General features: G+C 45.7%; 5 protein-coding genes across 8 annotated transcripts; 1 reads left to right on the top strand and 4 right to left on the bottom strand.

Annotated features, from left to right (window-relative positions):
- Positions 1-2,586: 2,586 nt before the first annotated feature.
- Positions 2,587-11,587, bottom strand: LOC144706768 (mechanosensitive ion channel protein 2, chloroplastic-like). Its single transcript, XM_078579797.1, has 14 exons — positions 11,436-11,587; positions 10,800-10,942; positions 10,638-10,697; positions 9,669-9,823; positions 6,110-6,233; positions 5,938-6,035; positions 5,543-5,656; positions 5,194-5,254; positions 4,518-4,667; positions 4,309-4,419; positions 4,021-4,188; positions 3,807-3,920; positions 3,670-3,726; positions 2,587-3,590 (listed from the first exon to the last, which is right to left on the bottom strand). The coding sequence occupies exons 2-14, from the start codon at positions 10,875-10,877 to the stop codon at positions 2,865-2,867; spliced, it is 2,016 nt and encodes a 671-aa protein (XP_078435923.1). The 5' UTR covers positions 10,878-10,942; positions 11,436-11,587; the 3' UTR covers positions 2,587-2,864.
- Positions 11,588-11,662: 75 nt separating this feature from the next.
- Positions 11,663-16,334, bottom strand: LOC144706764 (mitogen-activated protein kinase kinase kinase 5-like). Of its 2 annotated transcripts, none has more exons than XM_078579790.1 (10): positions 15,686-16,334; positions 14,779-15,366; positions 14,597-14,684; positions 14,359-14,421; positions 14,130-14,293; positions 13,974-14,049; positions 13,768-13,827; positions 13,559-13,668; positions 12,557-12,783; positions 11,663-12,138 (listed from the first exon to the last, which is right to left on the bottom strand). In XM_078579790.1, exons 1-10 carry the CDS (start codon positions 16,171-16,173, stop codon positions 11,663-11,665), a joined length of 2,340 nt encoding a protein of 779 aa, XP_078435916.1. In that variant the 5' UTR covers positions 16,174-16,334. The 2 variants fall into 2 exon arrangements, with proteins under 2 accessions (XP_078435916.1, XP_078435917.1); XM_078579791.1 differs by having other exon boundaries at positions 11,872-12,138; positions 13,549-13,668; positions 15,686-16,328.
- A 15-nt stretch (positions 16,335-16,349) lies between these two features.
- Positions 16,350-21,198, top strand: LOC144706774 (serine/threonine-protein kinase SAPK10-like). Of its 2 annotated transcripts, XM_078579806.1 has the most exons (10): positions 16,350-16,658; positions 16,736-17,231; positions 17,801-17,875; positions 17,953-18,054; positions 18,171-18,224; positions 18,309-18,401; positions 18,553-18,645; positions 19,236-19,340; positions 19,467-19,565; positions 19,626-21,198. In XM_078579806.1, exons 2-10 carry the CDS (start codon positions 17,055-17,057, stop codon positions 19,908-19,910), a joined length of 1,083 nt encoding a protein of 360 aa, XP_078435932.1. In that variant the 5' UTR covers positions 16,350-16,658; positions 16,736-17,054; the 3' UTR covers positions 19,911-21,198. The 2 variants fall into 2 exon arrangements, with proteins under 2 accessions (XP_078435932.1, XP_078435931.1); XM_078579805.1 differs by having other exon boundaries at positions 19,467-21,198.
- Positions 19,968-23,472, bottom strand: PDE135 (Xanthine/uracil permease family protein). Of its 2 annotated transcripts, XM_078579802.1 has the most exons (13): positions 23,191-23,470; positions 22,752-22,849; positions 22,488-22,664; positions 22,298-22,398; positions 22,127-22,202; positions 21,978-22,034; positions 21,710-21,894; positions 21,536-21,632; positions 20,943-21,029; positions 20,807-20,865; positions 20,571-20,740; positions 20,347-20,507; positions 19,968-20,257 (listed from the first exon to the last, which is right to left on the bottom strand). In XM_078579802.1, exons 1-13 carry the CDS (start codon positions 23,327-23,329, stop codon positions 20,045-20,047), a joined length of 1,620 nt encoding a protein of 539 aa, XP_078435928.1. In that variant the 5' UTR covers positions 23,330-23,470; the 3' UTR covers positions 19,968-20,044. The 2 variants fall into 2 exon arrangements, with proteins under 2 accessions (XP_078435928.1, XP_078435927.1); XM_078579801.1 differs by having other exon boundaries at positions 20,347-20,740; positions 23,191-23,472.
- A 249-nt stretch (positions 23,473-23,721) lies between these two features.
- LOC144706773 (pentatricopeptide repeat-containing protein At2g20540-like) lies at positions 23,722-25,516 on the bottom strand. The gene has a single exon (XM_078579804.1). It carries the CDS (start codon positions 25,461-25,463, stop codon positions 23,853-23,855), a length of 1,611 nt encoding a protein of 536 aa, XP_078435930.1. The 5' UTR covers positions 25,464-25,516; the 3' UTR covers positions 23,722-23,852.
- Positions 25,517-26,972: the final 1,456 nt, after the last annotated feature.

Below are 26,972 nucleotides of genomic sequence, written 5' to 3'. Positions count from 1 at the left end.
GATGTCTGCTTATTGGGAAGAAGGGAGTGAGAACAATGTGTCACATAAGGCCAGGGTAGAATAACTTAGTCTGCTTGGGGCATACTCTAAGATTAACCATGTAGTCTTAGTGGTTGGTGGGGGCATACTTTAACCGCATGAATGTGGGGCCAAAGTATGATCGGTTGTTGAAATAAGTTTCAAGTCCCATGAGAGGGGTAGTAATATGCTTGTCAAGATTCCAATCCCCACTTGAAGAATGTCAGTTTTTCCCATTGTATGCATGTGTGGATTGTGTATAATGATCTATTTAAGTAGAAGCCTTTATTAATGGATATAATATCTGCTAAAGGTCTCAGATCGTCTAACCTCCTAAAAACACGTCATCTAGTAATTGAGTATATGGCATATATGTTGCAGGCCATTTCACAAGTCCAAACTTAATTGATTTTACATCAATAGTTAAGGGAATAAATCTACTAGATGTTTCTTATCATTTTCGCCATTTGATATTTCTTCCAAGAAGAAGAAGAATTATGTGAATAAGGCTTATCATTATGAGCTTTGGAATAGTGGAAAAGGAAGATTACATCAGATTCATGATATGTATATTATCCTAGGGTGGTTGATCTCCCAATGGTTTCTTCAATTAGATTTCAACCATGTAAACAGGATTTAAGAAAGCCAAGGAGGACATGTCCAAAGACTCAACACATGGATACATCTAATGACCTCCTCCACTAAGCGTCTTTAATTGAACCGCCAAGTACATGATGTAACATCAAACAAGGAGGTGCTCATATGTACCAATATAGATCATTGCTTGACTAACAACATTGCCATGTCTCAATGCCCTATACTAGCCACTGTCCTTTGTTGCTATTACTTCGACCATTTCCCAATACTTATTGCACCTAAATCCAGTTTGAGAATCCCTAGACCTCCTTTTTAGTTCAAACCTTGTGGATCCAACACGAAGAATTCTACATATTTTTGAAATATATCAATAAAATATGGTCCTGATGGTCATACCTAGTCAAGAAGACATCAAGGATGTGGTCTCTTCCCTTAGTATGAATACACCCCTTGTGCATGATGGTTTCTCAGTTGAATTATTCATAGCTTTCACAGACACTATACACACACGCATGCAGTACAAGCTATTAATGAAATATTCGGTCCTTAAATTATTTCCTTTAAGTTAATTATATGTAAGAATACAAACGAACGATATTATTTGGGGTGGCCGCGCAAGCTTGAAAGACCTGGATCCCTTTGAACCCCACAAGTTAACTAAACGCATTTAGTTTATTTTGGCACATGGATTTGACACTGAGATTACGATACGATGAGAATTTATTTGATATTTTAAGACATTAAACATCTCAAAACATGGATAATTTTTTTTAGAAATCAATAAACTTTACAACCTACCAGACGACAACACCATTTCGGATATCTATAACTGTCGGCAAGAGATGTGTCCTCTTCTGTAAAGATATTGACATTATGTTTGAGTACGTATCTAAAAATATCTATTGAGAGAAACTCTGAAACATAGTTATCATAAATACTTAACTTCATTGTTGATCAAATTTTGAACTGTTTTTGAGATGGAAAGGTTCCGATTTTTCTACGGCAGCAATAAAACATCGTGTTGATATCACTCTCTGAAAACAAAGACATGGAGCATTCAAATAATGCCGATATCTACTTAAGACTCTTTTTAATATTTTTAGGGTTAAATAACACTTTTTAATATTTTTTAATGGCGCACCTCCGAAGTTTCACGATTAGTCAGCAATCACACTTCAACAACAGATTTGTTTAATTCGTGATAAATGATGTTGTCCTATGCAAATGGGAGACTAGAGAACATTCCCAGGACCATAAGACTATTTAAATGAGAGGCTGACCTTTTAGTGTTATACAGTTGGGAGATATTTAATGAACCAGCAGTCTGGTTTCCAATGACCATGTTATGTACCCAAATTCGTAGGGCTCACATTTTTAAAGAGGAGACAAGGCCCACCTAATATTTTACTTAGTTTCTGACACTAACTGGTTATGGGTATCCTCATAATCATCTTGTTGGTTATGTCGATTAAGAAAAAATATTCTCCTTAGATAGTTAACAAATTTCTACCCAGAGAGAAAAAATCTAAGATAATGCATCCCCATGTTTTGTAATGAAAAAGTGATTGAATCAAGCGGCTTGCCCTTCTGCCTGAGATAGTTTAAGTAAATGCGGCCATGGACTGTAGCTAAAGAAATAAACCTTTAAACTATGAATATTATCAAATGCAAAATTAATTAGGCGGGCTAAAAGCTTGCATCAGTAAACACAAATTGCATCTTTGTTATGACGCATGAAAATTTGGATTTGTCAATTTGAACTACGCAGTATCTTCTTGGAAAAGGAGAGATTTCTAAGGGGTGATGCTCCAACTTTTGAGTATGAGAGAGGGGAGAGGAAAATGTCAAATGTTTTGCTCATTTTAATGTCCAGGGGAACGGGTAGTGGACCTGATTAGGGGACGGAAAGCCGAAATAGGAATGGTTCCATCTGCATGTTCTTCTAACCTTTTGATATGAATAATAGCGATGTTGTTAGAGTGGGAAGTGAGTACCTTAAGGGAGAGGATTTTGAACCTCTCAAAACACAAGAATGTCACAAGGATCTCGGCAGCCGAATCAATCAATGATTGTTGGTACAAGTACCCGGCGCCAGCTGCCTAAAATTGAGAAAATAAACCGTAGGACATGTACACCTTCGTACCTGCATGCTGCACCTTCCAGCCTCGAAAAAAAACCAGCTTTCATGCAGTGCTCAACCTCATCCCGCGGCTCGGCGGGGGGTCTGATGCTTGCTTGTCCTGTCGTCGTCATGGTGCAGGCACCTCCCCGGGTGATCCTGCACCCGGTGTGGCAGAGCCTGAATGTGTCTGGCCGTCAATCTTCTCCTTGGCTGAGGCTGTAGCCTGGCCGTTTCCACTGAGCAGAGAGGCCAGCTCTTTGGAATCCGCCGCATGCACGTTGGGCTTCTCCGGGGCCATCCCCATTCCTTCCTCAATGGGCAGCGTACGCTTCGCCCCATCGAGAGCCACCCCTAGCACCAGGTTCTCTTCCAGGGAAGGCCTGCCGCTCGCCGCCAACGATGGCGTTGCAGCCGCTGTCGCTGTCCCCTCTTCCCATGGTTGCTGCTGTGGTTTTGCAGAAGGACCTGCGGACGGTGATGCCGACAACAAGGTTGGCCCGGTGGCAACACTGGTCTTGGGAGCATCCCCCACTGAAGACTTCTGAGGCTTCTCCTCTTCCAAGTTGGGGGGAAGGGCTTCCCCTCCTTCTGAGCCTGCCCCTTCCTCGCCGCCAGGGCGAGAAGACTGACGAGGCCTCAACTTGTCCTCCCCTGGCGATGGCGGGTTCTTGGCCGGGGGTTCGATTAAGAGCAACGAACGGTTACTGCTGGCGCCACCAGAGAAGATACCGTCTGCAAATGGGATGGTGTCCATGTCGCTGTCCCCATAGAACTTCTGGACAGTACGGATAGGAGTGGCAAGCCGGGCCCGGTGGTGCCTGATGACTCTCAATAAATCCAGCAGTATGGTTTCCTGCGCACCACCCACATTTTCACCCATAATCAGCGTTTACTCACAAAAACCTAATTTTTGTTTTAAAATAATATCATACCTTGACGCCCAAATATTCTTCAAAACGTGGCGTTTTCACGAAACAAGATATGAGAATCTGCGAGACAGAGAAAGTCAGAGGCTGATTCCAACACTCAACTGAATTTCAAGGCTAATTAAAAGGACTCGGACAATTACCAAAAGAGATTGATTTTCTGGATCAACGTTCTCCAGAAATACCCTACGGTGCAGCCTCTGCTGCTCCACTTGCGGATTTTTGGCCAGCACCTTACGCATGTCAGCCACAATATTCTTCATATGAAACGAATGGTTATATCATTATTCTGATTATAATACCAAAGAGAAACGATGGGAAATAAATTTGTGAAACTAGAATGGGTGTTCGTCGTACACTGATCTTATCAACGTCCAAGTGGCTGATGGCGAGATGAGTTTTAATGCGCCAGTGGGTCTTTTGACTGAGATTTCTCACAACACTGACGGTGAATTTATGATTTGGAATGTGAACTGCTTCGCGATCGTCGCCCCGTATAATTGTTGGCGACCACCAACCCACGTGCTACATACAGAAACAAAAATAAATGAAAATTGAAGGATGGAATTTTTCGAAAGAACAAGAATGGATAAACACGTTACTTCTACTTTCCAGATCATCATCCATTGTATCTGGGAAACTAACCTCAACAGTGCCGGAGACTTCATAACCCTCAATCTTTGTCTGAATCCACTCATTCAGAACAAACGGGCGAGTGGCATGGATCATAATGCTAGAGAGAAAGTTGGTAAATATCTACAGAAGCACAGCATGAAGGTTAAAAAATATTGTAAGGATTCCTGAGACAGTGACTGGGAACATTTGGAAACTAGACAAGAAGAAAAAATGGTTACCTCGCGACCAGCGAGAGTCAACAAAACTGTTCCTAATCCACCGGCCGTGAGCCACTTCTGAGTGGAGAAGCCTAATAACTCCATAAAAAGAGAAAACGCAGCAACCCACACAGCTGTGTAGATAGCTTTACCGGCAAACTGGAAACCCATCTGCAAGTCATGTAGTTTATCGAGTCAGCAGATTTAAACTCAAGAAACTGCACTGAGTTAAGTGATAAAATATAGACATTCATCAGTAGAAATCTTGTGCGCTAGAAAAATTAAGTAAATTGCACTGTGTTTAATAATAAAATACAGATATTCAAACAAAAAATCTTACGTGGGAATGAATAAAATAGAGAAAAAAATTTGAGATCGTAAAATGTTTATGTTAGGCAAGAAGAGAAATGCCCCCGACCGTAAAATGGTCATGTTAGGCGAGAAGAGAAATGCTCCCGATATTACAGGAACGCAGGCATATATTATTGGGAGTATTAATGCAAATTTTATTATGACGAGAATATAGAACGACAGAACGTGCTTCCATCAGTATATTCCCCCTGATGCCAAACGGATTAATCTGCATCCTCCCCAAGCATGTAAAGAACGTTTCAGAAGGTAATCACTTAAACTCCAATGAAAAAAAAAAATGCATCACTGAAGACTTAAGAACGCTCCTCAAGTTACAGAAACGTACGGTTCTTGCATCATTCGCATCGCTTGTCTCCGTAAAAAAATTCTGAATTTTCTGTACGAAGCTGCGACCAAAATGACAAGGTGAGAAAACCATACACTTCATTAATGAAGTAGATAATCAAAGATTGGTCGACTTACTACTAAATCAATACCAAAGAAACAAAGCAGAAAAATTTACTGACAAAGTTCTCTTTAAAACTAATCATTTCACGAACCTCTTTAAACAAAAAAATAGCTTTGAACCACCAAAACAACTCAAACTTGATATGTGAAATCATTGAACATAAACTCTAAATGCGCATAGGAGATTAAGTTCTGGATATGATGATGACAAGACAGATGGTTTTTACCTTGATAAACAAAATGCCAAGGCCATCACAGTAGATAATGATCGAATAAAAGATACAAGACGCTGTTTGACGGCCTGGCTTGCTTCGGAAGGCAGAACAACTGGATCCAACGCCCTGTATTCAAGAATGGTGTCAGATAACCCAACCAATCTAAAGACGGGAAGATTTTCAATATTCTTCTAAGATATAATATCCGCCAAAGAATGTACGACTACCCTTAAGGATCTCAGGTGATACAGCGGACATTGTAAATAAAATTAAAGATCCAACCTAAATTAATTTTTTCTAGACTTTGACACTAACAAGAGTAGAAAGTATCCACTCAACCGTGAGACAGCGTTACATATAGTTTATGAAGCCTCCAGCAATAAGATGGGATTTATCACAAGATATACCTGCAGATGAGTGTTGCACCGGACCAAAGCAGCAACGGCTGAAGGAAGGATGTAAATATGTACTGAGTTCTACTCTTCCTCCAGGTATTATCGTTTTTCTGGACAGAATTTGATGAAAAGAATATCAGATGAATTTCAAATGAAAAGGGGGAAAGAGACAGTCATTACGTACATCGAAAAACAGTTGTCTGCCATGGCGCAGAAGAGGGCCAAGGCCCCATAGAGCAAAAACAATAACCCCAATTCCAGGAACCAACTGATAGACGAGGGGAGTGGCATGCAAGGCAGCACAATGCCTGAGAAAATTTAAGGAAACATTATCATACACAATTTAGAAATGTATAAAATGAGGTACAATTAGAAAGAAACAGAAAACCATACCTCCAATATTTTGTCAGAATCAAATGTAATGAATAGAGTTAAAAATCAAATCATTTCATTGTGAATGTTATTATACCAAAATAACAATCTCATACGATTTCAACGAGTAATAGAGTTCAACAAATGTCATATCTGACAAAACAGTGAAAGAAGAGAGAAAATACAATCACAAATAAAGGAAATGGATATTCTCGAAATAAAAAATAGTATATCGGAGGAAACAAAAAGAATAATTAAAGGTCCATCATTCCCAAGAAAACATATAGATAAAATTCCAGTAGCGAAAATTCAGAGACTATGATAGGAATTCTGTCCAGACTTGTGAGTCAAAGAAAAAGAGTAAGGAAATTTATGAGATCTCAATGTCCCGTAGGCTACAGAAGCCAAGATTACAAAAAGGACACATGGGAACTTCTAAATGATCACCAAAAGCTATCTTACAAGCTGCAAGGACCCAGTCCCACAGGTTTCTCCCTAGATCCCACATCTTCTCCCTTCATTATAAAATTAACTAGTAGAACTCCACGCTTCACTGGAAAATTGAAATAATAGGTTTGATGTCCCAATCAGAATAACAATTTTGATTTTGAACTTAGTCATGCATACATTTTGCTACTTGAATTCCATACTCAATAACCTACTTGCTATGTGGTAATCTTTTCCAATCCTGCACACCACCGTTGCCTAGACTTAGTCATATGCCTCTGGCAACTTGTTTGCCAGGATTTCTAAAGTTTCCTGTAATGCTTTTTCCTGTAATGCTTTTTTTTTTTCTTTAAAAAAAAAAAGTTTTCCTGTAATGCCTTTTGTTCCAGCCAAGTTGGACCCATAAAGGGGAAGTGCTACCCAGCACCTTATTTTCGTTTTCTTCTTCCTATAATGTAAAAAGGTCACTTCGTATAGGTGGCCCACGAGACTTGTAAGTGGGTCGATCATCCTTATGCAAGGGAATAAGTGACTCATAGTTTTGTCTTTTAGTCACTTATTCTCACACTCAAGAATAAACGACATAATATCAGTGGGACCCCGGCCCACTAACATGTAATAGTGCCACTTAAACCAGAAAAGTTCGAGAATAAAGATTCATAATGTTCTTTTTGAAATGCTCGTTGGTTCTGGGGGTCAAGTGGCGCTGCCAGGGTATTCTTCCTCTCCATTGAGGAATTATAACATGGTATCAGAGCAGGCTCACCTGGTAACACCGAGGGTGATCTGGTTGGTCCCTCTTCCTCTCTCTCCAGCAGCAGACATCATCCTGTCCACATGTTTTTTTCTGGAACATGATCTCTCAAGTGTAAGAGGCGTTCTAGAAGCCAATACGAGGACTGAGTGTAACTCACATGATGACGTGAAGAACAATGGAAGAGACACCAGTGTCCTCCCTCGCATGGAAGTTAAATTTGAATGGCACCAATGGCTACCAGATTTGTAAGCTGGTGGAGCTATCCCTGGATCACATTGAGGAGGAAAATCTCTCTCTGAAGAATCTCTGTTACAAAACCTGGAAGTCTGAGGAGTCTTTGATCCATCCATGGCGCCTTAGAACTATGGAGTCTGAGATGGTGGATAACTTTCACGGTGCCTCAGTGAGACCTATGCGGAAGGAGATTTACAAGAACTGTGAAGCACAGGAGAATGACAAGCGCAGTTGATCTAGGCCAACCTGAGTAAATTAACTGTTATGGCACTTGCATGAAAGCTTAAACAACCTGGAGGGAAATGGATCATTAGTAATTGAAGGAAAAACCTACTCCAAGGAGAGACAAGGTGCCTGAAGCTGAGTATGTTTACTTTCTTCGTGGGTCTCAACACTGAGTATGAGAGCACGGAGTCAAATTCTCTACAGAGAGAAGATACCTGATCTGGATGAAGCTATGGGAACGGTATTTAAGGAGGAGATAAGGTCAAAGCTTGTCACAGAACCAACTAAGCGCAATGCTGCAGCCTTCTCCATGAAGAAGGCTGACTTCAAGCCACCACCGGGGAATTGTAATGGAGGAAGTACTGACGCAGGTCTTTAGGGCACCAGCATGGGGTTATCGCAAGGGCCTCAGAAAGACCTAAGTGATGAATTGTATTGTGTATTGCACGAAATGTCACCACACCAAGGAGAATTTCTGGAAGCTGGCACATAAAGAGTCTTTTCAAAGACTCATCGGAAGACTCATTTATTTTAGTCGTACTTTTCACAATCTTTCTTATGCAGTGAACACATTGATTCAGCTCATGAATGGCTCACATGAAGTGTATCTTTAGGGTACATATCTAATTATGTCCAGCTTGAAGAACACCATTGGACAGGGTATGTATATTGTTGGAACCATACAACTAATGTTCTTCACTGGGTGATTTCTGGGCGAGATTGAAGCTTGAGACAGGCTATAGAGAGGGAGGACAGAAATCGCATCGAAGAAAGGAAAAAATCTCTCCTTACATTCACTAGGGGAATCGGCCTTTTTGCAGAAAGAAGGGTAAAAATAAAAAACAAGAGATTCTAACATTATGTCCAGCTTCATGCAACATATTGGACATGAAGTGTGTCTTCAGGGTAAATATCTAATTATCCCCAGCTTGAAGAATACCCTCATCCCAACCGGGTATTGTATATACTAACGATGGTGGGCTATCAGGGAAGATTTATACAGATGCTGATTATGTCAGTTAAGTGATGGACAGGACTACCCCCAGAGAAATACATGTTCCTTGGAGGTCGCTTGATCATGTGGAGGAGGTGGTTATCCAGCACTTTCTCTCCTCTATTTTATGCCTTTATGAAAGTGGGCCACAACTACAAGCGACCCACATGACTTGTAAGTGGGTCGCTTATTATCACCTGAGGAATAAGTGAACCATAGTATTTCATCTTTTAGCCACTTGTGCTCACACGTGAGGATTAGGGACTTGGCCTCCTTGGACCCTAGTCTACTAATGTGTAATGCCGGTGCTTACACCAGCACAACACGAGAAATTGAGGAATTGTAACAGGAAGCTTCATGTCCATTGAGCTTAATCACGTACCATCCACCTATTGCAACCTAACAATCCTCCAAAAATCTATTCATACTGAAGCTTTGATGCCTATACCCTATTGATTATTTCTTTGAATGGTTGCTTTTTCACCGGGGAGCTCAAATACGTGAATACGAGATCGCAAGTGCATTACACATAATCCCAAAATTTTGAAAGTGATCCACATTGATTGGCGTCGCTGGATTTTTTTACTGTGACATTTATCTCATACATTTGGGAATAATTTTCACTCAGCAGCAGGGAAAATTTTGGTACAAACAGCAACAATTTAAAAGAATTTGTAAAATTTCACGTCCAAATCATCCAGGAAAAATGAGTACCTTTTTAAGGCTAAAGCAGCAGTTTTCACCAATGGATTCCCAGAAATACCACCTGGCAGAGCCAAGGATTTACACTTCAGGACATGGCATCTCTGAAGTTTATGCGTCTGCTTTCTTATTCTTCTGGAGACGTGGAGAACCAAATGGTCTTGTCGCTGAAAGAAAAGTCTCAACAGATTAATATATAGTGCAAAGGAACAACTAAGGACAGGAAGCTGCACTACACTGAAAGAAAAGAAAGAAGAACTGTAGAACCAGCATTTGAAATTTCCATAAGAATATTTTTTACTTTTCTGCAACGAAAATCTGAATCCCCAGACTAGTCGATATGACGCAGCCCAGAACAAATAATTGCAGGCAGCAAAAATCCCAATATGACCGAGTAACTAGGCCACATTAATGCGATAATCTTGAGGAGAAGATAAGGGTGGTTCTACAGCAAAAATCCCAACATCCCACCTGTAACATATCAGGTCACTCATGAGGTATCGTGGGCAATCTCTCTTTCTTATTCTAGCGTTATGGATACATTAGCCATAAGGTGCAATCGTCCGTATTTAGTTGGATTTTTATCCTGTCAATAACAATGAAGTTCAATTTTACCCTAATCCTGCTATGGGTCTGAACAGAGGAGAATGGCCTACGGTGGCGACTGAAAACTCCCAAATGGACCAGCTGGAATGCTTTAAACTCAGGTCTATTGGAAATAACAACTTGCATTCCACAAACCATGGTTGTTATCAGTTGAAGATAGGAGGCGGCCTCCCAGAACACTTTCAGTGATAAGGACAGGCAATGAATCAACGTAATTGGTTATTCTAAAACGCATTAAAATACGAATGAGTCACATTGAATCACATTTTCAATCATGAAGGGATCTCAACAGATCCCTAATGACAATTTGTCAGGTAAGATTCTCTATAAGAGGATTGACGAGAACATTCCTGCGTGTGAAACAAGGAGCCTTACCGAGAAACGGGAGGAAAGAGAGTCAGTAAAAATATGGCCACCCCGACTCAGCTCCGCCATCTAGAAAGCAAACAGAAATATAGTTCATTTCTGTCCAAGCATAAAATTTGTGGTTTGATCGCCCCATATGCTGCCGAAATACTTGAAAGATGATCTACGTACCTTAAATGAGTTAGCATGAGCACAGCTCTTGATCATACTCGGCTCACGAGAAGATAGGAGATGGAACCCAAAGGCCATTCCTCAGAATAACGCACGTCAACTCAAAATAACATTGATGCAGTTCGTTGTCGAACACCAAACTCCTGAAGGACAAGATCCAATTAAAATAGCCGAAAGCTCTCTCGAAGTGAACATTAAAAAATTTGGTAAGACCATCGCCTTAAGTGTCAATTTGGTAAAAAAATTGATTCTAGATGGGATCTCCCAATTCGCAAATGTATAAACTTTTAAATTTTAAGGTAGCATTATATCTCCAGAATCGCATCGAACAGCAATCTCAAAGGTGGCATCCGTACGTAACTTCGATTCCACAAACCTTCTCTCCTAATTTTAAAGGCCAAATTAAATGATGCCCAAATCAGGACCCGAGAAAAGTATAAAAAATTAGAAAAGAAAAGCAGAGACGGCCAGCGATCGAAAAAACGCACAGATGCCAGAAGAAAGAACGAATCACCGAGTTGAGCAGCGAGAAAAAAGCCATCGACGCGCAGAGGTAAGAGAATCAAAAAAGCAACACTAGATTCGCACAAAAGGAGGCAAGAATCGGGGGAAAACGACAGAGACGAAGAAAATAACCTTCCCCGGAGATCAATCGGGTCGATTTCGAATCACCGCAGCGGGGAATGGCGATTAAAACAGCCCAAATGAAGCGGAAAGTTAGGGCTTCCGCAGCGCGACTGGGGACAGAACGCCGAGAAGAGGGGAAGAAAGCCCGAACGACAAGGAAAGGAAAAGGAACAAGGAAAGCCAGCCCTGGGGCTTCTAACGCGAGCCCTCGTCAAGCGAAAGCTTTCGCTGCCGCGTCAGCCTGGCGCGGCTACGTGGGCCCGAAACTCCTCACCGCCACTTCCTCGGGCCGTGGCCCACAAGAGATCGAACCCGGTCCAAACCCTCCCACAATCTCCGCCGTCCGTTCGAATCCATCTCATCCGACGGCCCCAATCGTCCCGTGGTCGGATCGACATCCGCATGGGCGACGTGGCGCGTCTCCGGGGAAATATCTTATATCTCGTTTTTGGGAAGAAATATCGACTCATCGTTGAAATTCGGCGTATGTACAGCTGGCGAGAAGTGGAAAAGTCAACGGGCGGGGGTGGGTGGGGCCTAGGCCCTTTCCCCTCTCGCGGCGCGGCGGGCAGGCGGGCCCATGGCGCGGTCAACGGGTTCACGGCGGGGGCGGTGTTGTGGTTGCTCCTGGGCGGGGGGGGCTCGAGCCGGCGACGCACGGTCCGGAGCAGCCGGTCTCCGCTCCGCCGTCTCGGGCTGCCCTCCGCAGTCGCTGCTCGATCGAGATGTCACCATGCAAGGCCCCCAAAAGTCAGAAAAGAGACAGAAAGATTTGGAGAAAAAGAATAGACATAGAAAAGTGATATCAGAGAGAGGGAGGAAGAGAGAGATAGAAAACCAGAGAGGAGAGAGAGTGAGACAGACTGGTGAGAGAGAGAGAGAGAGAGAGAGAAACAGGGAGAGGGAGGGAGAGGAAGAGAGAATGACAGAGATAGAACAGAGTGGGTGTGACTGAGATGGATTAGGGTGGAGGAAGAGAGAAAGGGTGTGAAAGAAAGAAGAGATAGATACAAGAGAGAGAAAAAGGGGGAGATATCAGAGGGAATGAAGAATGAGAGAAGGAGAGGAAGAGGGAAAGCCAGAGAGAGAGAGAGAGATAGAGAGTGAGACAGAGAGAGAGAGAGACGCACCCAACTGATGGAGAGGGACCAGGGGCAAGGCCAGGGAAGGAGTGGGGTGAGCCATGGAGATCGTGGTGGTGGGCGTGGCGGATGAAGGGATGGTCCAGGAGCTGGCTCGCCGATGGCCGCTCCACCGGGTTCCGGCGGAAGCACTGCTGCAGAAAGTCCTTGCCCTCCTGGGACAGGCCCTCTGGCACGCATGGCGAGGACTGTAGCACCTTGAACATTGCCGCCGCCTGCCACGCAGATGTCAATGTCATTGTCCATCACACAGAGATTTTGATGTCTCCAACTATGCTAAAAGCTATAGTTGATGCTATGTTTCAACACTCCCCCCACAAGGCCACAACTAGACGTGGTCTTTTTGTTTAAAACAAACAAAAAATTAGCACAAAAGAACCGCACAGTGGTTTGTTTGTTGTTCTGTTCTTTTTTTGTGCAAAATTAGAACAGATGTTTGAACAATTCGCACAATCCGAACAAAATTCGCACAATTCGCACATGTTGTAAAATTCGCACAAAATTCTCACCAGATGACCAAATTTGCACAATTCGAACAAAATTCGCACACATTGTAAAATTTGCACAATTCAAACAAAATTCGCACAACGGGTAAAAATTCGCGCAATTCGAAAAAAATTCGCACAATTCGAACAAAATTCGCACAGTTCGCACAATCCGAACCGCACACGGGTATGTGCGATGTTCTGTGCGAATTTGTTTTTGTTCTGTTCGGATAACCAAACAGAACGAACAATTCACACATATTCGCACAAAGAGAACAGAACAATCATGTCTAGCCACAACACGGCCTATTTATGGCCAAACCATGCAGGGTATTGCTTCTGGGATTTGAGGCAGCCACTTGGATCAGATACCATATTGAATTCAAGTGCCTACCAAGTGTGCTAAAAGGTATAGCTGATAGCAACAGCAATACTTTTCATCTTTGAGCAGTATGTTGTATTCCAACAACATCCACCCCCCTAATACGTACGTACCCCTTCGTACCCTTGCCAAGGGTGCTTTCCCGTGAATATCTCGATGATGGTGCAGCCGAGGCTCCATATATCCACCGCAAGATCATAGCCCGCGTTCTGGTTCGTCGTCCCCTGAATCACCTGCACAAGAGAGCAGCCGCGGGCAGATTGTTAAGAAAGAGCCATGTCTCTCACCCAGATGCTTAGTAGGTCAAGTGTGCCCAGAAGTAAGAAGGAGACCTCCGGGGCCATCCAGTGTGGCGTTCCCTTCAGCGAAAGCACAGACGAAGCCCCACTCAGCTGCCAAACAAAAGGAGATTTTGATAATCACCTCCCTAGATGCGTAGTATATTTCCTAGATTGTTGGGATGATAAAGGTTTGTGAAAGAGAAACAGCCGTTATGCCTGTATGCACTGAGCTATGGTTTTAAGGATGTCAAACCCACATGTTTTGCCATTCCGAAATCCGCAAGCTTAACAACCCCGCATGCATCAACCAGCAAATTTGCTCCCTTGACGTCCCTTTTTTTTCAAAAAGAAAAAAATCAGTCACTAAGGTAGATCAGCCAGTAGTTAAGAAAAGATAATGGATGAGGCCTCACCTGTGCACTGTTCTTTTACTGTGCAAGTAAGCCAATCCCTTAAGGATATGGCGAGTGAAATTCCTGACCACCGATTCTGTGATAGCCCCGTAATGTTCCTGGATGTATTTATGTATTGAACCCGGATACATGTACTCGAGGTATATGTAAAATCGATCGTCGACCTGCATTGTAGTACGTAGTAAGTTGGCGTGTTTCCTAAGTCGTAAAATCTAGGGAGGGAGCTCACAATTTCACTTCCATAGTACTGGACGATATTTGGGTGTTTCAGCTGGCTCAGAACGAGTATCTCCTAAATGGAATTAAAATAAACGCGTAAATAATACTCCCGACGGTCAATTCATTTAAAAAAAAACAAGTCAAGCAAACGGGACACAAATCTCTCTCTGTCGTCGAAATAATGGAACCATAAAAGTAAGGTTTTAAAAAATATTCTCATGAATATCCACTGTGAGATGAACACGGACCTGCTCCATCTGTTTTATGCACTCGGCAGTTTTCGGGTCATCTGGTATTAAGTTCACCTCTTTCATCGCACATAATGCGCCAGTCTGCCTGCAAATCGGGGGTCACATTATTCACAGAACATAAAGAAAAAAAACAGAAGAAACCAAGAAACCTTTTCATCCATCAAGCGCATAAGACCCACCGGTTTGTGCCGACATAAACATTTCCAAACGTACCGCTTCCAATTAGCTTCCCTTTTTGCCACTGACTCGTCAATGGTGCGACCTCATTCTTCGCGGTATTCTGTAGTGAAGAAGGCGTCTGAATTGGCATTACAACCCTCGGAGGGAGGGGTAAAGGATGGACGGCCGTCGCTTCACCGTACTTGCATTGTAAGGGAGATGAAGACCCACTGTGACTAGGGTTCTTCGCTCTTGTTCCTGAGTTTTTCAAATTTGGGCTCTGATGAAGCGATCGATCAGAGCCAGGAAACACAATCTCTGATGATAATTGAGCGGCGTACCCCGCCATATCCTTGCAAGGAAACTCAGGCGCCGACCAAACCGCTGGACCGTATGTAGCTGTTAATGGAGATGAGAAGAAGTCTCCCGCGCTTCCTTTTCTAGGGCTGATAATGGGGCTGGAAAAGCCGCTAGAAGGTGCACTTCTAGGAGGTGGGACAGTCAGTCTGAAGTTGCTATTGTTCTCAGATGCGCTCTGTTCTTGAAGAGAGTTCTTGGCATCCGCCGCAGCGTCTGCCCCGTTCCTGCCGTTGCGGTAGATCGGCTTACTGCGCACAGAAGAGTCAATGTCGAAAGAAAATGAGGGCCGATTCCCTCAAGCGGTGAATTTTTCTCAAACCAGATCAATACAAAAACGATTCATTGAGCGTTATAATCGAGCGTGGCATAAAACGACACGCATAACTAGCCAATGCATGAGCGCGGATGATCATAAAATTCTTTCGCAAACAATTATGAGAATAGTTAAAGACATACCGCGCGTCGATGATTTTTAACATGAAATTCTATGGTTAAAACTATTTTTACCGAGGCAGATCAAAGCGGCGATCGATGAGGAACGTAGAATTGAGGAGAAGATTTTCAAACCTTCCCACAGGAGTGGCGGCGGAAAATCTTTCCCCTATCTGTCCCACGGGGATATAAGATTGCTCGAACAGGGGGCGCGGCTCCTTCCGTTCCCCTCTGCCGAGACGCGCGCGGGGAGAATGCAGATGGCAACACCGGCAATTCCCGCAGGATGAAGTCGGCAGCGCCGGCTCCTCGGGGCGCGGCAGAGGCTGCGGCAAGGAAGAAGAAGAAGACCGGACGCTGCACGACCGCGTCACCGTCGTCGGGGCGTCCCCGTCGTCCAGCCTCAGTCCTTCCACGTCCAGAGCCCGCAGGTGGCGAAGCTTTCTCTGCCGCGTCAGCTGCGGCTGCCGCAGCATCTCGCGCCGGCTCCAGCTGATCCCAGCGCCGCGCCGCTGCCCGCGAGCCTCCAAATTCTGAGAGGAAGACGAAGACGAAGACGACGACGGCTCGGCGGCGGGCGGGGCCGCCTTGGATTGACCGGCGCTGCTCCTCCACCACGGCATCTCGCTCGCCGGCGAGGACGAACATCAGACCGCCGGCGAGCTCCTCCTCCTCCTCTTCCTCTCCGCGTCTTCGTCTTCCCACGGCGATGCCCGCCGTTTCCGCCCGTCCTCTTCCCGATCATTCTCCCCTCCAACGGCTTCCTCCCCAAATTTCCCCCAACCCCCTCTCCATCTTTCGTTTTGCGCGCCCGCCACCGCCCCTGGTAATCCTCCAATTTTTATTGTTCCGGTGTCCCCCCCCGAATATTCTCTCCACGTGGCGATCGGGTCGATCGGTTTTCGATCCGTCCGTGGGCCCCAGGATGGCAGGCTGAACGTTATCCGGATCCGACTGTTCCAGAAACTACGACGTTGCCATGGTGCCATCTGGCCAGATCACCGGGCGGTGCTGTCCGTCGGATGGATGCACCCTTTGCCCGATTTCCTCAGGAGAGGACCAGAGATCGGACGGCTGAGATAATCTGTAGATCTCTACCGACAGTCAGGTGCGGTTGCTTTCCACGTCCTATTTATACATATATGTATGATAAAATATAGAACTATTTGTATTGCTCTTGGTCAGTGTAAGCACGCGCTCTAGTGGATCGCGTCTGGTCAGAGCAGGGCAAAGGAAAGACGGGAGATTGGAGAGCGATCGGGTCGTCGGGAAGCCATTCGATCGAGTTCTAGCCTCGCTGAATCTCTACGAGTTTCGAGGGAAATCGTCCTTGATTCGGACCGGATTGGATCGGATCGAATCGAGCGGATTGATTTTGATCGTCGCTTCTTCCGTAGGCCGTTTTGGTATTCTGCTTCGTCGGGGAGCTCGTGCTGCGAGGCGAGCTCCTCTTTGTGTGATGTGAAGGAGAGAATCTCGGGGAAGGATTGTTCTAGGCGTGAGGATGGATCGGGCGGCTTTGACGGTGGGTCCTGCGATGGACATGCCGATTATGCATGACAGTGATCGTTACGAGCTGGTGAAGGATATCGGGTCGGGGAATTTCGGTGTGGCGCGCTTGTTGCGGGACAAGCAGACCAGGGAGCTTGTAGCCGTGAAGTATATCGAGAGAGGCGAGAAGGTCAGCCAGAGCTATCCCTTTCTTTCTTTCTTTCTTTTTTTGTTCCTTCGATTCCCGAGCCACGAAATTGCAGGGCCTTCTTTTCCCTCAAATCCATTCTTCTCTTGGAATTTCGCGAATTGTTTCTTTTTTGCTTGGAAATGGCATTATATCGGAGCTCATCTCGAAAGACCGATTAGTGAAGGGTGTTCGACAATCTCTTTTCTTCGGCTCTGAGTTTAAAACTGGATCATTTTTCTCAAATTTGGCCCCAGTTGCCGAACTGTGGGAAGCATAATAATGGGGGATGGAAGATAGCACTTATTTAATCATTCTGGCTCTAATGCAATGACCGTTCGTGCAATTTTCTGGTTTTTCGAACTTAGAGTACTTCAGAGTTAAATATTTCAGTGTAATTGCGAATCGCTGATGTTTCATAAATAGCTTGCATCAGATGTCTAGAATGAGATGTCGTAATGTTTGCGCAATAACGGTTCAGAGATGAGACATTGAGTGAAAACTTCCACAAATTCTTTTTTTTCCTTGGGAACTAGAACAAAGACTGATCATCTCTTCATTTTACTTTCTAGATAGATGAAAATGTACGAAGAGAGATTATCAACCACAGGTCCCTGCGGCACCCTAACATCGTCAGGTTCAAAGAGGTATGCTTCGAGAAGGTGATGTTAAAGACGAATGATTCACAAGTCCTGTCAGTTGACCACCCAGTAAACTACTTCAGGTTATTTTAACTCCGACACATCTGGCCATTGTAATGGAGTACGCATCCGGAGGTGAACTATTTGAACGCATCTGCAAGTCTGGGCGTTTTAGTGAAGACGAGGTTGTTCCCTGAGTCTGGATCATAAACTTAATCATTACCGTTGACATCAACGTTAGTTGCTTGCACCTTATGCATTGCCCTCAATAAAAAAAAAACTCCTTTTTCTTTCACTGCAGGCTCGGTATTTTTTCCAGCAACTGATATCAGGAGTCAGTTACTGTCATTCAATGGTACTTTCCTGTCAAATGTCGTTCTATTCTCAGTTTAAATTTTCTTTTTTAAAAATTTGTCGGGTGACTTGTGTTCTTTTGAAGGAAGTATGCCATCGAGATCTCAAGTTGGAGAACACCCTGCTGGACGGAAGTTTTGCTCCTCGTCTGAAAATATGCGACTTTGGGTACTCCAAGGTACTTGCTAGTCATCTTCGCACCCTACTCATCGCCTGTTTATTCTAACCTTCCTCCGGAGAGTCGCAGATATTTTGGAAGCTACCGTTTTCCGTTTTTTTTGGGTTAGATTTTTTCGCCCTTCTTCAAAATATTTTTTGTCTATTTGCAGTCATCTCTGTTACACTCTCAACCAAAATCAACTGTTGGGACGCCGGCGTACATCGCTCCGGAGGTCCTACTGAAGAAAGAGTACGACGGCAAGGTAATGTGGCTGTTTATGGTTTTCTTCGATCTTTATTACAGTTTAAGTTGGCGATGATCGTTTGTGAGGACCGCAGCTGGATTTCTAGTAACCGTGATTGATTAATCACTGAGAAATAATAACGCTATTATGTATTTGATCGTCCGTGTATTGAATTGGTAGAAATTCTAGAAAGATAGAGTCGCTTACAATGTGGTGTTCGCTCTACTCAGTCTTTCAAGGGAATGCCCGTAGTTGTCGTCTCCGTCTCCCACCTTCTTGATAGCTCCGCCTTGCTCGGATTTCCTCCACCCGAATGCAGCCTGAATCCCAGCTCCCGTGTGCTCCAAGAAAATCTTAAGTCGGATGCCTTGATCTCCTCCTCCTTTATTTATAGTCTTCTTCATTTCCTAACTAACAACCAGTAAAGACTGGCGGTTATTATGCCAGGTCAGCTCGACCTGTCCCCCTTTTTCTCCTTTACGCTTCCTTCTCTCATATACTTTTATTGGAATCGTATCAGTATTCTAATTAGTGATGATCCCTGCTTAAAGCTTTTGGTGTGGGTGTTTTTTCCTGGATTAAACTTTATCTGCTTGTGGTGGATGCAGATTGCAGATGTGTGGTCTTGCGGAGTCACTCTCTATGTGATGCTGGTCGGCGCCTACCCGTTTGAGGACCCGGAGGAGCCCAAGAACTTTAGAAAAACTATAGAGGTTCAGACCCAACACAGCAAAACCAACCTCCGAATCATTCCTAATGAATGAAAAATATTAAAAATAATCATCTCTCGTCAATCTCGACCTGCACACTAATGTTAATTCTTTTTGTTTTAATTTCAGAGAATACTGAGCGTCCAATACTCCATCCCAGACTGCGTGCAAATATCCCCAGAGTGTTTGGACTTGATCCAGAGGATCTTCATCGGCAATCCTGCCACGGTTTATCTCTATCTCTCCTTCTTTGTATGCAGTGCAGTGTCTAATGGGGTGATTGCGCAGAGAATTACAATGGGGGAGATACAGAGCCACAAGTGGTTCCTGAAGAACCTGCCAGCAGAGCTGATGGAGGAGAAGAGCGCGGCGGCGGGGAACGCAATGGAGGAGGTGGAGCCGCCAATGCAGAGCGTGGAGGACATCATGCGCATTGTGTCGGAGGCAACGGTGCCGGCTCCAGGCCACCACCATCTCCCCTCCGACCTCGACCTCGACGACGACATGGACGACTTCGACTCCGACCCCGACCTCGACATCGACAGCAGCGGCGAGATCATCTACGCCATGTGATGACGATGACACCCAGCAATTCATCCTCCCCATGGTATCTTCCTCTACTCAGCCAGAAGCAGCAACGGCAATGGCAATGGCAACGGCAACACCAACGGTATATATGGTGGTGTACACTTAACATAACACAAGTTTTAGAGGAACCGGCTGGGAATGAAAGTGGCAGCAGCAGGGAAGCTGTAGAACTCTTCGTTTCGGCCATCGCCGGCGGTCCTCTGGAAGCGTGTCCACCAGGACAGCCCCCGCTCATCCGCAGTCGCCCCATCCAGCGTGCGGTCTAGTGCCGTCGCCATTGCCATCGCCACCACCGGCGCCGACGAGAAGAGCGTGTTGAGAATGTCGTTGAACTGCATGCAACCCCAAGCAACCAAACCCATCATCTTAAGCAAAGTCCAAGAGGAAGAGAAAACAGAGAGTTGACTGATCGTTGACTCACCCAGCCGGCGTTGGTGTGGGCGGGGCCGTGCCCGGCAGAGGCGTTGAACTGGTTGAAGTACTGAGGGATGGAGATGGCAAGGAAGAGGGAGACACCCACCACGTACTGGTTCCTCAGATTATCGCTGCTAGTGAACTGCACAAATGACACCCCCGCCGCCGCTGCACCAAAGAACAGCTCAGCGACGATCACCAGAGAGCAGACTCGCAGAATTTGCATCTTACCCACTATCCCAAACAGGATGCAGTAAATGGCAGCGAAGATTGGCAGGGGGATGGAGGCGAACAAGGCCCCAAACTTGCCAAAAATGGAGAAGAAAACCATGAAGGCTGCAGATAACTGCACCGCTCTCCTGCTCCCAATCTTGGTGAGACCCAATAAGCCCGTGTTCTCCCTGCAGACCCATCTCCATGAATGGACTGAATGAACAAACAAGGTCGTGCTCACAGAAGACTCTTACACAGATGCGGTGCTGCCAACCAGCGTTCCGAAAGCTCCCTCCACCAGCAGCCCCACGCCCTGCGCACGCAAAATCTTACAATCCAACACACACACACACACAATTGAACAAACACTGAAGAACACAGACGACCCACCTGCAGGCCGACACTGCGAGAGATGACGCGTGTGGGCGGCGGCGTCGCGCCGGACAACCGTGCTGTGGCGAAGTGTGTCCCTGTGGACTGACCCAGGAAGACAAGCCGCCGTCAAAGGAAGAAACAATTGAATCGTTTAAAGAAAGATCTTGAATGTTATCAGTTCCGGCATGTAGACCAAACAATACAATGCGAGCAAAAGTTCCTAGATTCATGGCAATGTAGAACAGCATATAAGTTATCATGCTTGCATGTCCATCCTTTGAGTCTCCAACAATTATTCCAATAAATTATATCCAATTTGACCGATGGATGAATAGGCAAGCACACGTTTCATGCTTGTTTGAGTAATGACAATGACATTCCCCGTTATCAAGCGAAGAATAGCCAGGATCTTCAGAAGAAGATGTCATTCATGCTTGTTTGAGAAATTAAAAAGAATATAAAAAATTCACGTAGCTAAAGCTAAAGCAGCTGCCTTCGAAGTAACAGAAAGAAAAGCAACGACTGCAGTGGGAGAGTCAGAGTCGAAAAGAGGATTCCTCACTTCTTTCTCTCATTCAAAACCCTGCAAGAAAGGGGGAAGCGGGTACCTCGATGGCGGAGACGAGGGTCGCGCCCATCATGCCAAAGACATGGCTGGCGCCGAAGCTAGGAGGCCCCCATTGAAACGGGTAAGGGACTCGCACCCTGCCCAAAGAAGAGCATAAATCTAAATAGTAGAAGAAAATGCAAGTATAAAGTTGGTTTTTTTTCGTTGAACTCACCAGTCTGCGGAAGCGAGAAGATAGGACCGGTCGACGCGGCAGTGGCGCTGGGTCTCCAGCTTGGCCTTGTTGTAGGCGCCGGAGGCGGTGAGCACGGCAGCGAAAGACCACGCCACCGCAATGCAGAACAGAATGCCAAACCTTTCGAACCATGTGTGGACTCTCTTGTGCACCCGCTTCAGATACTACCCATGAAAAAAAAAAAAAGTAGTTCTACGGGTTAAATTTCCATTTTTCGTAAAAGAGGGATTAAAAATTTAAGCCCAACCTGCTGGAGGAGGAGCAGGATGAGCATCGGAAGCCCAATCTCCACGCATTTTGCCAGCTTCAAGTTTGATTGATAACCCATCGAAGACGTTTAATTAGTCGATCTTTAAATGACTGATAATTGGAATTAGAGAAAGCCAGGCAGCGTACCTCTGGAAAGCCCCTGCCGAATAGCCCGAGACCCACCGCGCAGACAACGGGGGCCATGCTCACCGGCGTGAACGTCCTGGATGAATTTCATCCAGAAGAATTTAAAAAAAAAAAATGAAGCGCAGATTGAGTTAAAAAAGACGAGGAACGAGATAGAGCCAGTGATTGTACCGCGCATACTTGCCCCATAGCCCGCTGTACCCAATCCCGATGTTGACGATAGAAGAGACGATCATGGAACCCTGAATGGCCCGCATTGTGTGTCTAAACCTCTGTGGAATTCAAGCGAGCAGATCAATAAAGGTCCCGAGAAAAAATTACACTTTGAAAGGAGAAAAAGAATATTGATTATCGAACCCACCTGCCGATCGCCGGAGAAATTCCGGGATTCAAAGTCCGTCATAGTGGAGATCACGGGAATGAGATACGCGAAAGAAGGGTTCATCACGGTGGGAAGACGCGTTCCGACCAATGTTTGGAGAAGCGTGTTTATACCGCTCACGAACAAGAGCGTCTGAATAACCTGCGCCTTGTCCTTCTGCACATTTTTTTTTCAAAAGGGTATGCTGTAATCGTCATCCTGCAGAGCTAGATGTAAAGATGGACGAGTTGGCAGGGAGATTACGTTGTTTCCGCCCATCTGAGGAACAAGGATAGAGGAGACGGCGACGACTGAGCCCAGCATCACGATGTAATGTTGGAAGGCGAAAAGGAAGGTTTCTCCTGCGACGGAAAATACGTAACATTAAGTCCAAGGTTCAACACGAGAAGCTAAGACACAGCGCGGTTAAAAAAGCTATTATGCCCTAAATTTTCAAAACAGCCTTCAAACTGGAAATTCCGCTGCAAATTCCGGCGAGAGTAGCTCTCGTAGCTCGAAGGGGTTTGACGGGGAGCATTGAATGTGAGGAAGATAAACAGCGAACTTATTCTGAATCGGAATCAGCGCATTCATAAAAGCCCAGGAAAGACGGACAAAAGATTCGGAAGTAAGAAGAAGAAAAAGGAGGAGAAAAAGAAGAAGAAAAGAAGAAGAAAAGAAGAAGAAGAAGAAGAGCTCTCACGCCAAGAAGGATTGGACTGGATGCAGAAATGGAGGTGCGCGAGCTGCTCTCTGGGCTGCGGCACGTACGGCGCGCGAGGCACCGTGCCCTGCGCTGGAGCCTGCGTGGGAAGAGAACCAGCAGCCTTCTCCTCTCCCATACTCTTCTTCCTCTTCTCCCCCTTCTTCTTCTTCCTCTTCTTCTTCTTCTTCTTCTTCTCCGCCGCCGCGGCCACCGACTGCTCCCTTTCCGCTCCTTGGGATTCGTCTGCGACTACGCCTTCACTCTCTAATCCCTCATTTTTCTACTAAAAGGCAAAGGTACGCCGTGTAAAATAGTATTACGCTTACGCCCTCGCCCCGACCTTCGGTTTTTAAAGTTTATCGAGAGAGCTGGGCCCAGCATAAAATCACAAATAGTGTGAGGGGTACTCCTCTGCCAGACTCCCGGGACCCTCGACCGCTGCATCAGCATCCGACGGCCGAAAATCGATCGACTTTTCTCTCGACTAACGGTCATATGCCCCCACCACAAGCAGTAAGTCTGCCGAAAGCAGCGCAAAACCAAGTGAATCTGATTCCATTACCACGCTCTGTCTCTATCTATACATGGGCCAAGTGGGACCTGGAAGGAGGGAATAGTCAACGGGAAGGAGAAGGGGTTGACCGTGAGAGGTTGACGACTCATGAAGGAAATTGGAGGTCAATGGGGGTGTCAGCAGAGGAGAGGTGGAGGGCCATGGCTGAGAGGGTGGCGTAGATCTCCCTCCGGCGGCTGTGGCGGCCGTCCCCGGCGGCAAACTCGTGCCGGGCGCCCCCCACTTCGATCCAGCTGTGGGCAGGCACCTTGTCCAGGCCCCTGCTCGTCATCGCCCTCCTCGCCCGCCCGAATTGCTCCCAATTCCCCTGCCCAGCGTACACGCCGGAGAGCAGCACGTAGGCGGCGCCGTCCCCCGGCTCGAGCTCCATCAGCCGCTCTGCCGCCGCCTTCGCCACGCCGGCAGCGTCCCCCCGCCGCCGGCACGCGGACAGCAGCGCCGTCCAGGCCTGCACCTCCCGCGGCCAGGCTCTTGCGATGGCCAGTGCCTCCTCCACCAGCCCGGATCGCGCCAGCAGGTCCACAGCGCAGCCCACATGCTGGCTCTGCAGCTCCACACCATGGGCTCCCATCAGCTGCAAAACCCTCAGCCCCTCCTCGACGAGGCCGCCATGGCTGCATGCATTCAACAAGCCCACAAAGGTGATGTGATTCGGCCTCATCCCCTCCCCCAGCATCTCTTGGAACAGCTCAAGCGCCTCCTCGGCGGCGCCGTGGGCCGCCAGCCCCCCAATCATGGCCGTCCAGTGAGCCACATTCTTGCCCGGGATCTCAGCAAACACCCGCCGCGCCGCCTCGACACTGCCGCACCGGCTGTACATGACGATCATCGACACTCCGAGAGCGCCAGCAATGGAGAATTCCAGGCGAACGGCGTGGGCATGCGCCGCCTTCCCAAAGGACAGCAGGCCGAGGTCAGCGACGGCGGCGACGATGGCAACGACGGTGGCCTCGTCAGGGGGGAATCCGACTTCCTGCGCGCGGAGGAACAGAGCCAGGGCCTCTTCTGGCCGCCCAGTCCGCGCATACCCGCTGATCATCGTGTTCCATGAGACGATGTTTCTGTCAGGCATATCGTCAAACAGCTTGCGTGCGGACTCGAGATCCTCCGCGCGCGCGCACCCCGCGATCATGGTGTTCCAGGAGATGACATTTTTATCAGGCATTCTTTCGAACACCTGCCAGGCGAGGTCGATGCTGCCGCACTGCACGTACATGTGGGCAAGCGCGTTGGCCAAGGAAACGCCGCCATGGGCCGAGAGCGGGCGGGATTTCAGGAGAAGCCCGTGGATCTGCTCCCCGACGTCGAGCGCCGCTAGCTGAGCGCTGGCCTGGAGGGCGAGCACGAAGATGGCGGCGTCGTCGGGGAAGGCCGTGGCGCCGTGCAACATCGCCACGAGCGCCCGGAGGGCTCGGCGATGGAGGCCAGTCCGATGGAGCGCTTTGATGAGGGATTTGTACAGGAAGGGCGGTGGATTGGGGCCCCATTCGTCGAAGGCGGAGATGGCGCGGTCGAGCTCGGCGCTCCGCCCACGGATACACAAGGTTCGAACGCGAGCAGAGATCAGACCTACAAGATGAGGAGAAGAAGAGGAAGAAGAAGAGGTGAATGAGGAAGACGCGCGAGAGGAGAGGGGGAGATGGGTTTCCGCGAAGGCCCTGCTGCACGGGCATGGGAAGAAGCTAGTCGCCGCCATTGGCCAGCTTCTTCTCGCGGGAGTGGCGAAAGGGAAATAATGTTATTCAAATAATGTGTAGATCCCCTCTTGTCGAAATAAATATCAGACGCGTGAAGAAGATTATGAAAGAACGATAGTAGATAACATATGAAGAAGAATGTGAATGAAAGTGGGGCTTAAAATGCATAGATTGACTTAAAACATTAACAGTATAAGAAATATAAGGTCTAGTATGTAATAAATTTTGATTGATCTTTAATATGTTCCATCATCAATTGCATCCACACCACTCAATCTACTCGGTCTGTTGTCTGTGATTGGGATCAATAAGTGAAACAGTAGGTTGACAATCTTGGAATATTGTCTTTATAAAATGTCAGGAATATGGTTTTGCTGATATTTTTACAATACAGGATTAATGATAACGCACTTAGAAACCCACAAATATTTCAAAATAAGTCGGTGTCATGTCGGGTTCGCGTGCTAATTCCTTCACTATGGTTATTTATTTATTTGTAATCGTACCTTAAGACTAGAGTGTAATAACAACACTATAAATACTTGCATACTTTTAATAATTGTTAAATAATAACATGTGATCCTTGTTGCATCGTTTACATCCAGACTGTTTCGTAACCTCAGAAACTTTACCAAACATTTGTTCTTGGAATGTTTCTAACCCCACTTTTTCTGATGGAGGTGGTATATTCATCTATATTTTTTTTCCAAACTTTCCTTGAACAGAATGTATTTTCGCTTTTCATTGACGTATGATCTATCATTCACAGACTGGTAACTATACAAGAACTATAATTATGTTCATCTTTGTCACTAGTGCAGAGTTTTACTGGTAATCTACCCCATTATTTTGGTAATATCCCATAGCTACTAGTCTTCTTGCCTTGTATATTGTGCTTTCCCCATGTGAATTGTCTTTAATCGTGAAAACTAGTTTGCAACCCATGATTATTTTCCATTTGTGTAATACAGTTTTATCACAAGTTTCACTTGTTAAGATCCCGAAGTTCATCATTCATTGCTTGATTCCATGTTAGCTCCTTCAAGGGTTCTGACACAATCACTCTTATTCTTTATTCCCTTATTTTATAATGAAAATAATTAAAGGTATTTAAAATAATTAAAGTACTTATTATTTATTTGTATATTATTCCCCCCGTGGTCACAATCAAAAGATATATGGGCAATGGTGGGAATTATGAGGGTTTTCATTAAAAAATCCCGAAAAAGTATAGATGTAGGTTAAACCCAGAATAAGTATACTTATTGTCTTCTCGTCTTCTCAAAACCTCTTTTCATCAAGTTCATCTGGATAGGGAGATTATATATTATATCTTCAAGGAGATTTAAGTAAGTTCAAGGGTAGATGCAATGTTACATCTATCGTGTCTATGACTCTAAAGGTCAAGCCCACAAACCGCTTGAAGAAACTCTCTCATGCAGACAAGCAAGAATGGAGTCAATTGCGCATGATGTGATGATATCGTCTAAGTTTTAATATGTCAATTA

Source organism: Wolffia australiana, chromosome 8 (genome assembly GCF_029677425.1).
Source record: "Wolffia australiana isolate 7733 chromosome 8, ASM2967742v1".
In the NCBI taxonomy this organism is placed as follows: Eukaryota; Viridiplantae; Streptophyta; class Magnoliopsida; order Alismatales; family Araceae; genus Wolffia; species Wolffia australiana.
Note: the sequence above shows the minus strand (reverse complement) of the source record. Positions and strands in the feature narration are given on the sequence as shown.